This window comes from Capricornis sumatraensis, chromosome 6 (genome assembly GCF_032405125.1).
Source record: "Capricornis sumatraensis isolate serow.1 chromosome 6, serow.2, whole genome shotgun sequence".
Taxonomy (NCBI): Eukaryota; Metazoa; Chordata; class Mammalia; order Artiodactyla; family Bovidae; genus Capricornis; species Capricornis sumatraensis.
The window spans coordinates 39,396,879-39,409,689 of record NC_091074.1 but is presented as its reverse complement, the minus strand read 5'-3'; the positions used below and the strand labels follow the sequence as shown (position 1 = coordinate 39,409,689).

At 35.8% G+C, this 12,811-nt stretch overlaps 1 protein-coding gene across 1 annotated transcript in view; it reads right to left on the bottom strand.

Annotated features, from left to right (window-relative positions):
- Positions 1–12,811, bottom strand: part of MPDZ (multiple PDZ domain crumbs cell polarity complex component) — a 176,484-nt gene that overhangs the window by 109,564 nt on the left and 54,109 nt on the right. Inside the window, exons 4-10 of the mRNA XM_068974237.1 lie at positions 11,158–11,370; positions 10,609–10,748; positions 9,538–9,751; positions 8,504–8,632; positions 6,327–6,536; positions 2,753–2,867; positions 2,305–2,393 (exon numbers count right to left, since the gene is read on the bottom strand). Coding sequence (XP_068830338.1) covers positions 2,305–2,393; positions 2,753–2,867; positions 6,327–6,536; positions 8,504–8,632; positions 9,538–9,751; positions 10,609–10,748; positions 11,158–11,370 — 1,110 coding nt within the window. The remainder of the gene's footprint in view (positions 1–2,304; positions 2,394–2,752; positions 2,868–6,326; positions 6,537–8,503; positions 8,633–9,537; positions 9,752–10,608; positions 10,749–11,157; positions 11,371–12,811) is intronic.

Genomic DNA, 12,811 nt, shown 5'->3' with positions numbered 1-12,811 from the left:
GAAATGAAAACATATATCCACACAAAATCGGTTACATGAATGTTTATAGTGGCACTGTCCATAATAGCCAAAAAGTAGAAACAACTCAAATGTCCATCAACTGATGAATGGATAAATAAAATATGGTGTGTTAATACAATAGAATATTATTCAACAAAAAAAATAAACTCAGAATTGATGATGCTACACGTGGATGGACCTTGTTCAAACCTACGTGAAAACATTATACTAAGCAAAAGAAGCAAATCACAAAGCACCACTTATTGAATGATTCTATTTACAGGAAGTGTCCAGAATAAGCTAAAAAGACAGAAAGTAGGTTGGTAGTTGTTCAGGGCAAGGAGGATCTAAGAACTAGGGAGTAACTGCTAACGGGACAGGATTTCTTTCAAAGGTAATGAAACTGTTCAAAAATTGATTGTGATCATGAAGACACAACTATAACCACAACTATAAACTAAGAGTTTCTTAATCATATACTTTTAAATGAGTAAATTGTATGTTCTCCTGAGTTTTAGCTCAAGAATGCTGATTTTTAAGAAAGCATTCTATTGGATTAAAATATATAGCCTGGGAGGCCAATTAGCTATGTATTCAATTTTTAATTCTTTATCAGATATAGATTTAAATTATGTATATATTATATTCACTCTCTCCTCTTTTTCCTCCAAAAAAAAAAAAAAGTAACTAATTTTCACTGTATGTTAAAACAGAGATACAACAGGAAAGCTCTTTTACAGAGTATGGTCAGCTTACATGACATGCACAACTTGATCTTTAGAGCAGATTTCAAGAGGTAAACAGGTGTAGTTAGCAGTTTTATGAACTAAGATGAAGCAAAGTCAGGGAATTGCAATGTAGAAGCAAAGGGCACATACAAATAAAGGACATCACTATCTTTTAGTTTAGTTGTGAAAGGAAACACAAAAACATAAAATTTACCATCCTACCCATCTTTATGTCTATAGTTCAGTAGAGCTAAGTATATTCAGGTTGTCATACGTTTCTGGAACATTTTCATCTTGCAAACTGCAACTTTAAACCGATTGAACAATAGCTCCCCATCTCCTCCTCTACCCCACCCCTCACAATAACTGTTCTACTTTCTGTTTCCATAAGCATGACTACTTCTGATACTGCATTTAAGTGGAAGCACACAGTCTTTTGGGGCCTGGCTTATTTCACTCAGCATAATGCTCTTGAGGTTTATCCATGTTGTAGGATGTAACAGAAATTTCTTCTTTATAAGACTAAATAATATTCTACTGTATGTATATAGCACATTTTTATCCATTTATCTGCAGATGGAACTCTGGGTCACTTACTCATCTTAGCTCTTGCGAATAATGCTGCAGTGAACACGACTCCTCTATCTTAACATTCTATTTTCTTACTATTATTAAGATTTCAAGGCGAAAATCAAGACTTCATTAAAGCATAAACAAATGCCCATTAAGATAAATCAGCATTCCCCAAATCTACTACAGAGAATATTAATATATGTTTGGGGGAAGAAAGAACCCATGATTACAACAGTTTAGGAACCTCTGAAACAAAAGAGTTAAACAAGATTCTTTACTGGAAAACTTCTCAGTTGTTTTATTTTTCAATGTGTGCTGTGAATTCCTAAGAAACTGTAACCCAGGAAGCTTTTTCTAAACTTATTAAACCAGAAAGCCCTTGATACAGGGTTTCTTGGATTCATGTTCTGAAAAGTAGTTAGGGTAGGTCAGTTTACAACTAAACACAGAACTGAAAGTTGGATTCTTTTTACACTACCTTGAATAGCTATATGGCCAAACATACTAATGTTACTAGGAAAACAATGCTGCCTTGATCTAACTAAGAGGGTCTGGCTCTATTTCTTTATACTGTTATAGCTAAAGAAGCCTTGGTCATGGGGCCAACAAATGTAGTGTCACTCTCTGATATTAAAAAATGCACACAACTCAAATTCAGATTCAAATACACTAAAAGTTATAATGTATGGTCTTTATCTTCAGAGTATCTGTAGCTAAAATACAAAAAAGATTATTAATGTACCAAACTCATTAAAAGCTGAAATCAGATCTATCAGAAGCTATTCAAGAAACAGTCCCACTTTCAGAAATGACATCAATAAACCTTCTATCCAATGCTCTGACTTCCTCCTAATAATATAATGAGTAATACTGACACCCAAAATCACAAAAGTAAGATTAAATTAGTACAGAGCTACCTATAGCTCTCAAAATGGTATAAACCAGGAGAATGCATCTCTCAACCGTGAAAATTAACAAAGCTGTCATTAAATGTGTTACTTACTGCTATAATTTGGTCTCCAATTTGGATTCTTCCATCATGTTCCACAGCACTGCTCTTTGTAATGCTCTTAACAAAGATCCCAGAAGGTTCTAAGATTAGAAACAAGTTTGTTTTCTTTTACTATTTACGAAGTACACTCAAAGAATACCCATCCTCCATTCTCCTAAAAATAAAGTCCTAATTCTGAGTAGATGTAAATCAAAAAATCATACAAACAAAATCACTAGTACAAACCTTGGCTACAGAAAAAGACAATGGTTTTGTTTATGTGAAATAAAATATCACAGTAACCTGCATTACTCCAAAGAAAGACTTCCATCAGTTTATCATGAAAATATATCATCAGACACATGAAAATATATTATATTGATTCAGTATTTCATAAGACAAAGACATCAGAGGCAACTGCCAAGATAAAAGAAATAGAATATTAATGTTTAAAAACTACCTAATTTTTTATCTCCAATGTATCCAGCAATAGTAATTCCTAATCCTTGGACATTTTTAGTGAGTTCTACGTCAAATGTCTCACTTTCTTCACTTTTCTGAGTTGAAGCATCAACCTGAAATACAATTTGTAAAAACAAAAAAAAAATACATATAAATAAACACACAGACAAACAAAACTAGCTTTTTCAAGCCACACTCTTCATTTAGAAAAGGTATGCTGTAATTAGTTCTAGAGAACTCTGCTAAAGAATTATAGTTAGGGATTATTCCTTCAAACTTGACAACTTGGCCTCAGCATCACATTTTTACTCAAAAGCAATGTCAGGAGTAAAGTTAAACACCCTCTTCAGAGAAATACATTATTGGTTTTTTGTGAAAATCATAAAAAATTAGTTTCTTAATAACAGGTTCTATTTTCAGGAGTGGCTCTCCTTCCTTTTTGAAGAAGTTCAGTTCAGCTCAGTTCAGTCGCTCAGTCGTGTCCGACTCTTTGCGACCCCATGAATCGCAGCACGCCAGGCCTCCCTGTCCATCACCATCTCCCGGAGTTCACTCAGACTCACGTCCATCGAGTCCGTGACGCCATCCAGCCATCTCATCCTCTGTCGTCCCCTTCTCCTCCTGCCCCCAATCCCTCCCAGCATCAGAGCCTTTTCCAATGAGTCAACCCTTCGCATGAGGTGGCCAAAGTACTGGAGTTTCAGCTTTAGCATCATTCCTTCCAAAGAAATCCCAGGGCTGATCTCCTTCAGAATGGACTGGTTGGATCTCCTTGCAGTCCAAGGGACTCTCAAGAGTCTTCTCCAACACCACAGTTCAAAAGCATCAATTCTTCGGCGCTCAGCCTTCTTCACAGTCCAACTCTCACATCCATACATGACTACTGGAAAAACCATAGCCTTGACTAGACGGACCTTAGTTGGCAAAGTAACGTCTCTGCTTTTGAATATGCTATCTAGGTTGGTCATCACTTTTCTTCCAAGGAGTAAGCGTTCTTTAATTTCATGGCTGCACTCACCATCTGCAGTGATTTTGGAGCCCCAAAAAATAAAGTCTGACACTGTTTCCCCATCGATTTCCCATGAAGTGACGGGACTGGATGCCATGATCTTAGATTTCTGAATGTTGAGCTTCAAGCCAACTTTTTCACTCTCCTCTTTCACTTTCATCAACAGGCTTTTTAGTTCCTCTTCACTTTCTGCCATAAGGGTGGTGTCATCTGTATATCTGAGGTTATTGCTATTTCTCCCAGCAATCTTGATTCCAGCTTGTGTTTCTTCCAGTCCAGCGCTTCTCATGAGGTACTCTGCATAGAAGTTAAATAAGCAGGGTGACAATATACAGCCTTGACGTACTCCTCTTCCTATTTGGAACCAGTCTGTTGTTCCCTGTCCAGTTCTAATTGTTGCCTCCTGACCTGCATACAGATTTCTCAAAGGGCAGGTCAGGTAGTCTGGTATTCCCATCTCTTTCATAATTCTCCACAGTGTATTCTGATCCACACTGTCAAAGGCTTTGGCATAGTCAATAAAGCAGAAATAGATGTTTTTCTGGAACTCTCTTGCTTTTTCCATGATCCAGCGGATGTTGGCAATTTGATCTCTGGTTCCTCTGCCTTTTCTAAAACCAGGCACTGGTTGCAGAGCCCCTGCTCTTAAAAGATGCACAATATGCAAACCCTCTTAGAATGTAAGGGCCATGCTGCCTGCTCAAGACATGCCATTATTTCTGTCTTAACTTGGAAGCTGATTCTAACATCATGAAAGTGAACCTGTCCTCCAGATAAAATATTAATAGACTGATGGTTATTTTGAAAGCCCGTGAAAGGTACCAAATATTAATTAAAACTGTCCTTGTATTTGCTTTATAAATTCAAACTTCAACATGAAAAGCCCTTTAGAAGGAAAGCATGCCTTTCCATGCTGATTTCCTTCACCCGGAATGATATTTGAAAGCACTGTCTCTAATGTGTAGACTTGTTATTATATACTGGACTAAAGGGCAAGGCTCCCTGAATAAAGCATGAATGGACTAGTGCAGTAAGTCATCAACAAGTTGCTGGTATTATATACTAGTGTGGTGTCAGCAGATTCCAGAAAGTACCCTAGGAAGATCACAAAAGAAAGAAGGCTACGGTTTGAATAGACGGGCAAAATGGGGCTAGCTGGTAATGCTTTCTGATTTTCTTTAAGCATACTCTATACCTCACTGATAGTCACCTAAATGAGATATAATTTTATAGTAAAGTTTATTTTTTCGTTGCATATAATTATCTATGCAAACTTAGCAAAAGCTTAAAGTTTAGATAATTACAAGAAAATGACAGGATGAAATCTGCTTCAATTGTAACAAATGTGTTTTCTATTTTTAATAAGACTTATGCAAGTGCTATTTTAGAGGGTGGCAATTTGACTATCGAATGATTTTAAAAGGGGCACAAGCTTCAGAAATGATGATATGCACAGAATAGATATTTTTCTAAGCTTTCAATTACATCAAGTGGTTTTCGGTATTGCATTCATTTATATATTGCTGAATAAAATGTTTTGTTTACCACAAAAGAATGCCAGTTAAATACTTTCATAAACAGGCTTTCTTTACTTTTTTCTCCTTGCAAAAAATAGCAACCAAACACAATCCTAAAAACAACAGAATCATGGAAATTTCAAGTGTTCTAATAAAGTTGTAAAGGGCTTGTAGAGGAGGTTAGAATAATAAAAAAGGAATTTGTAGCAACTATTTAGAAAAAAAAAACTGTAATAGAAAAAAAAAAACCTGCTTTTAGATCTACAAGAAAGGAATGTAGAACTAGAATTTGCTAGAAAACATATAGAAAGTAAGTATAATTCTCTTCTTAAATATGCAAGAAATTTCTCAATAAAATTATGTTGTTGATATTTAATCCATGATACTGCATGACTTTATTTGAGATAACATTACATTATAATAATTTTGAAACATTCTAGCTTTTTGCAGATCAAGTTAAGAACAAAGATGGAATGCTCTGTCTATGAATAAGGCTTTTGTTACAACCCTGAAAGCATAACTTGTGTCTAAAAAACTTATATAACTAGGTCAAGAATAGCCACTTCTCATTACAAATCTTATAACAGTTATATGACATACCTTAAAACAATAATATTGAAAGGTTTTAGTAAGTTTTATTCATCCACCTTGCCCTCAAAAAGACACTAAGAAGCAAGCTGTTGAAAGGGAATGATTAGAACTTTTAACCCAACTTACAGAAGACCTTCTAAATATGAAAAATATAGAATAAAACATTTTAGGTATTAGTAGTATATAATTCATTTAAACTTATTCATTCTTCAAAACACTTATCCTCATAAAAGTGCTGCTTAGAGAAAAATGCAAAACATTAATCAATCTTTCATTTGTGAGATAGTATTCCTATTTAATAAACTATTATTAGTGCTGAAACATTCTATATCTGAATTTTGTTTCATTCTTTAGCAATAATACACTAACATTAATAAAGTTAGTTTCTAAATAAACATCACTGTCATCCAAGTGCTCTAGTCTATGATCCTCCCATTAACTTTTTATGTCCTTACCCTCATTTCTGGCGTAGAAGCTGGGGATGAGGAAAGGGTGATGCCCAAAGAGGTAGGTGCTGTTGGTTCTTCAATGGCACCTCTTGCAATCATCAACTTCACTCTATTTCCACACTGTCTGAGGACTTGGGCTACCTGCTCACTGCTCATTCCTGCTAGATCTGTATCACCAATCCTTAGAATGTGGTCTCCACTGCATAATCGCCCATGCTGAATAAAGAGGAATTGGTTAGTCAGCTTGTTATTATTACTAATTTCATCACAGAAACTCAAAATGAGAGAATGGGAATAATAACAAAAAAAGAGCCATACTGTGCATTCTTGGTACATTAAACATGTGTTGTAGTGTTAACTCTCTTTCGAAGCATCCTAACATCATTCAATGTGATGTAAGTAACCGAAATTCATAAATATTATTTAAATCAATAATTGATATGAGCTTTTCAATTTGATTTCCATACACTCGATGCAAGAAAGCACTAGCCTTTCTGTGAGTTTTTTGAGGAAAATAAAAGAGAGAAAATGCCACTAGGTAAAGCTGAAACTCCAATACTTTGGCCACCTGATGTGAAGAACTGACTCATCTGAAAAGACCCTGATGCTGGGAAAGACTGAAGGCGGGAGAAGGGGACAACAGAGGATGAGATGGTTGGATGGCATCCCCAACTCAATGGACATGAGTATGAGTAAACTCCGGGAGTTGGTGATGGACAGGGAGGCCTGGCGTGCTGCAGTCCATGGGGCCGCAGAGTCAGACACGACTGAGCAACTGAACTGAACTGAAAGATGAGGTGTAACTCGCTACACAAATATATATTACTCAAAATACACTGTGAACCACAAAAAAAGCTCTGAGTTAATATCACAACTTTCTGCCCTGCCATTTCAAAGATAAATATCCCTAAAGGACTCGCTTGCAGATGAAATCTTTGTAAGATGTAAATTCAGATAGACCAGGGAAGTGAACAGTGATCTAGTAAGCCTCCATACAAGCACTGTCCACAAGAACATTCTGCAGTGGTTAAAATGTTCTGCAATGTCCAATATGGCAGCTACAAGCAACGTACTGCTCTACAGTAGGGATCCCCAACTCCAGGCTGTGAACCGGTACCCCCTATCATATCAGCAGCAGCATTAGGTTAGAAATAAACTGCACAGTAAATGTAATGCCTTTGAATCATCCTGAAACCATCCCCATCACCCCAGTCTGTGGAAAAACTGTCCTCCACAAATGGTCCCTGGTGTCAAAAAGGTTGGGGCCTGTTGTTCTAGAGCGCTTGAAATATAGCTCATCTTATGGAAGAGCTGAGGTGGTAATATTATTTAATTTTAATAAATTCAAATTTGAATTTAAAAGTGGTATGTGGCAAGTACCTACAGTATTAGTGCAACTCTATACAGAAGAGAAAGCTTATTCATCACAAGTCTGTCAGTTAGAGAGATTTCACTGGCGAGTGCCTGATACTGGCTAATATTTAAAAGTGAGAAAACACACATGCTATTGAGTTACTCTCAATACATCTACTGATAAGGTTGCCCATAAGTTTGCCTTTTATTTACCAATATGAACAATATTTGATGACCCTGACTTCCTAAGTTCAAATTCACACTCAGAAGCAAATAGCTTTGTACACAAAACATTATTATCAAGGCAAAGAAGACACCAGAACATGTCAAATTAAAATATAAATCACAATTAGTAACTTCATAATTTTCTCACATATATTCCAACAACTTTATATAGCATAAATGGCAATGGCTTAATGAACTACTCTAAGTAATAAAAAATAGGCTGTACTCTTGTTTTTCCCCCTCAGTAATGAAATATTCTTTTTTCCACAATACCTTGTGGCTATAAAATAGATAAACAGGCTTATAAAAATGACTTACAATCATAAAAAAAGAAAATCTACCTCTAAAATGATCAAAATCACAACCTGGGCTTTACTCTCTGATTTGAAAGTCTTAAGATCATTGTAACTCTAAATGAAAATCAAGGTCTCTTCTGAAATGTATTCCACTCCAAGTCAAAGAAAATCATTTTACAAAGAAGCCCAGTAAGTAAAACAAAAGAATCTGACCTTATCTTAAGCCAAAGCCTCCTCTTTTTGACGGAAATATACAAGAAGAAGTTGTATTATTGTATAAAACATAAAATACCTGCTGGAATAGCTTACCTGATCAGCTACACCTCCAGGCAGAATGGTCTTCACAATCACACCAGTTGCTTTTCCTCCTACGATGCCAAAGCCCAGACCAGAACCATCATTGACCAATTCAATAGTTTCCACATGCTGCCAGTGAACCTGCAAACAAAGCCCTCATGTGAATTTGAAAACTAAAATTTTATTGTAGTTGAGATTTCTGTGAATATTATTTTGCGATTAGTATTAAATGAGTGCAACATAATAATGAGTTTTAACAGGGTCCCTTTTATTTAGTACACTTCTCTTTCAACAGGTTGTTACTACTATTGATACAGCCATTCTTGAAATTATCAATACATCATTATAGTGGCTCTATTTAACCAGGTAAAGATACAGACTGGCAAGATCCTTTTAAGAGTTTAAAAAAAGATGATCAAAGAAAAAGAGAAAAAAAAATGTTAGCTGTTAAAAATTTCTTCTACATAAATCTTGTTGCATGAGATTTCAAGTTAAGTGAGAAAGTGTTAATCACTCAGTCGTGTCCAACTCTATGCGACCCTATGGATTGTAGCCCAGCAGGCTCCTCTGTCCATGGAATTTCCAAGACAGAAACACTGGAGTAGGCAGCCATTCCCTTCTCCAGTGTATCTTCCCGACCCAGGGATTGAACTAGGTCTCCTGCACTGCAGGGGGATTCTTCACTGTCTGAGCCACCTGGGATGCCCCCAAATTAAATGACCTGTTAAAGTCACTGATAGCTAACTCTAACAACTTAAAAAGTAAAATCAAGATTTTATTTGTTTACAGATAATCTTTAAGGGACTTTTTCCTTTTTTAGGAATGAATTCAAGTTTAAAAGCTACATAAAAAAATATAAAAGTTTTTTGGAAGCCAGAAACTTAATCATAATTGCATAAAATATATTCTATGCTCAGAAGAGAATAAAGAACAAAAAGGCAAAAACCCAAGAAATACAAAGAACCTATAGGAACTGCAAACCTGTGCAAAACCTTAAAGAATTAGAAAAATATGTTCTGTTCCCCTTGAAAAACTTACGTACTCACCGGGTTAGAATGAGCTGAAATTGTGCTTGCTGCAGATGGAGAACGGGAAACTATGGGGCTGATAAGCTGAGGCAATGAGCCTCTGGCAATAACCAGCTGGACAGTATCTTTGGCTTTCTGCAGGATACTGATGGCCTGCTGATGTGTAATTGTCTGATCCAGTGCCTGTCCATTAATAGCAAGGATTTGGTCAGTTTCCTTCAATCTTCCATCTCTAACAATGAAAAGGTGGATAAAAGATAACCGATAGATCTCAAGAAAATGACTGCTTCTTTGGAATGCATTTTCAGGTTATTTTTAACTCTATTTTCTAATGTCCACACTATGTAACTTTTTTCTTGCAATTGTACTCCTAAAATATTTTATCTCTATTTCTTTAATTTTGTTCTATGTGACATGCTGTTCACAAAACCTACCGTGATAATCACGCCATGATGTATGTAAGTCCAATCATGATGCTATACACCTTAAACTTAACATACCGCTATATGTCAATTATATCTCAATAAAAATGGAAGGGAAAACTATATATGCTTTGGCACCAGCTGACCTAACCCTAGTCAACCACTCCCATTTAACAGCCAGCTTCCTTTTAGCTACTCATTCAACCTATACGTTGTATTTTAGTACTGCTATTATCTTCTACAAATGAATGCAAAGAAGGATATGTTTACTTTTTGCTTTGAGCATATTAATAAAATACAGCTCTTACTTGTTGTTTTGGGTATGTTAATAAAATACAGCTGATATTATCACAGGCCACTTGAATGCTTTTCTATAATTTTTAAATCTAATCAAAAAGAGCCTGTTTAAAAACATGGGAGTAATGTCCTAGTCAAATGTTTATTTCCTTATTAAAAAGTGATTAAGTCATGACTATATTTAAAAGTTACTCTGCCTTCAAAGGACTTTCTTGTTATTGTAGCAATGTTAATGATTTCTAAAAACTGATTAATAATATTTTATATTGTTTTTGTTTTTAGGCATTTTTGTTTCTTAAAATTCTTCTAGGGTGAGCAGCACCTTCTGAATGTGGTATCAGAAACAGAGAAGCCACAGTGACAGTCTCACCTGTGGGCCACACTGCCCTCCTGGATCTCCTGCACAAATATACCCAGCTCTCCTCGGTTTTCACTCCTCAGTCCCACCACACTGAACCCAAGGCCTCCACATGGAGGTTTGAGGAGCTCAAAAACTTCTACCTGGCGACCCTGTCCAGAAAAAGAAGCAAGGAATATAATTACATGCCAGCCACTGCATAGCGGCATTAATCTGTTTAAATTTTTTTTTAATTTTTTTCTAAGATAACCTTCATTTAGAAAAATCCCTGAAGCACTTAAACTTACACGAAATCTACATCTTTTTCATTCTAATTTTTTCAATGTTAAAAATGTCTTCATAAGTAAGTATATCATAGTATAATATACATTTAAGATATACTTTATATTGTTGTTCAGTAAAATGTAATAAGAATATAAAACAAAATATACTATTGCCATATTTTCTATTATAATAATATATTTAAAGTATACATTTAACATATGTAATATAAATATGCAAGCATTCTTCAAATTATCCAGGACACATTCTATCATAACTAACAGGAACAAACGCTCTTACCTGGGCCATATTTTTGATCAGTTGATCAAATTCATCACAAGCAGGTTTCCCATTGATGTGTGCAGTAGTACCCAATCCTGTAAGAACTTCCAGATTTCCATTATTTGGGGATGATAAAAATGATTCATTTTGTAGAGTAGGAATTACACCTGGGCTGAGATGAGGAATGTGACCATACTCGACATTTGAAACTGTGGAAGTTGCAATGTTTACCTAAGAATAATATGGAGATTATTAACAATTTTGATATTCCAGAAGCTACCTCACAGAAATCATCCCAGGAGGGGTAATAATGAAGTACATATGAAATTTCACAATGTCCATACCATTTTATTCAGCAACTCTATTTCAAGAAGAAAAATTAGAAAAACACACTAAGATGTACATGCAAGGATGCATTATTTTTAGGTGGAAAAAGTTTTAAACGCTAATTATGTGAAACAAATTAGCATTCAATTTCAAAGTACTCGTTTAAACACACAAAAATACATACATCTAAACATACATTCTTAAGTGAAAAAGCCTAGTTAATGAACAATAAGCAAAATATAGTTCAATGTACATTCAAAAATTATTAAACACCTGGAACAATATATACTAAATAACCAATACAGCAATAGCTGTCCCCAAGATATGGGAATCCAGGGAGGCATTTACTTACTATATTACTTGAATTTTCCTAACAACTTATGCAGTAAAGAATTTGGTCTTTCCCAAAGAGAGGCCTGGCCTTTGTCTCCAGTTCACAGGAAGTAATTTCTAAATCCTTGGAATGTTTCCAGATGACGGAAGTGTCTCTGTTGTTCACAGTGGGCCCCAAGACCACGTGATATCCACTCAAAATCTGAAACTAAGTCATCTCATATGGGCAATCAATCATACCTATGAAATGATGTCCGAATAAATACTGTGTACACCAAGCTCATGTGAGCTTCATTGGGCTGGCAATACTCCATGTGAACTGCCACACACCAATTTGGGAAGAGAATACTTCCTGAGGGAATCAGAAGCTTCACATCAGGAATGCTCCCAGACTCGGTGCTATGCACCTTGTTCTTATGCTAATCATCTACCTGTACCCTTTCCCTATAACAGACCATAATCATGAGTCTAACAGCTTTTAGTAAGTTCAACAGGTCCTTTTAATGAATTGTTGAACCTGAGGGTGGTTTGGGGAACCTCCTCAACATACATGGTTGGTATCAGAAGTGAGAGTGGTCCTGTGTGGACTCTTCCTACCAACTCTGTATTTGGAGCTTAATTCGTTGCTGTTTATGTCACAAGTTTGGGCAGAGCTGCCATTCTGAAGGACATGGCTAGCTTCAGGTACAATAACATTAGTATACAACAAAAAAGATCATTCCATTTTGGAAAAATATTCTAGTTACTTGCATGTGCCTGTTTGTTACAGAGCTAAATAATCTAATAATAATTATATAGACACCATATTAAAAAGCAGAGACATTACTTTGCCAACAAAGGTCCGTCTAGTCAAGGATACGGTTTTTCCAATGGTCATGTATGGATGTGAGAGTTGGACTATAAAGAAAGCTGAACGCCAAAGAATTGATGCTTTTGAACTGTGGTATTGGAGAAGACTCTTGAGAGTCCCTTGGACTGCAAGGAGATCCAACCAGTCCATCCTAAAGGAGAT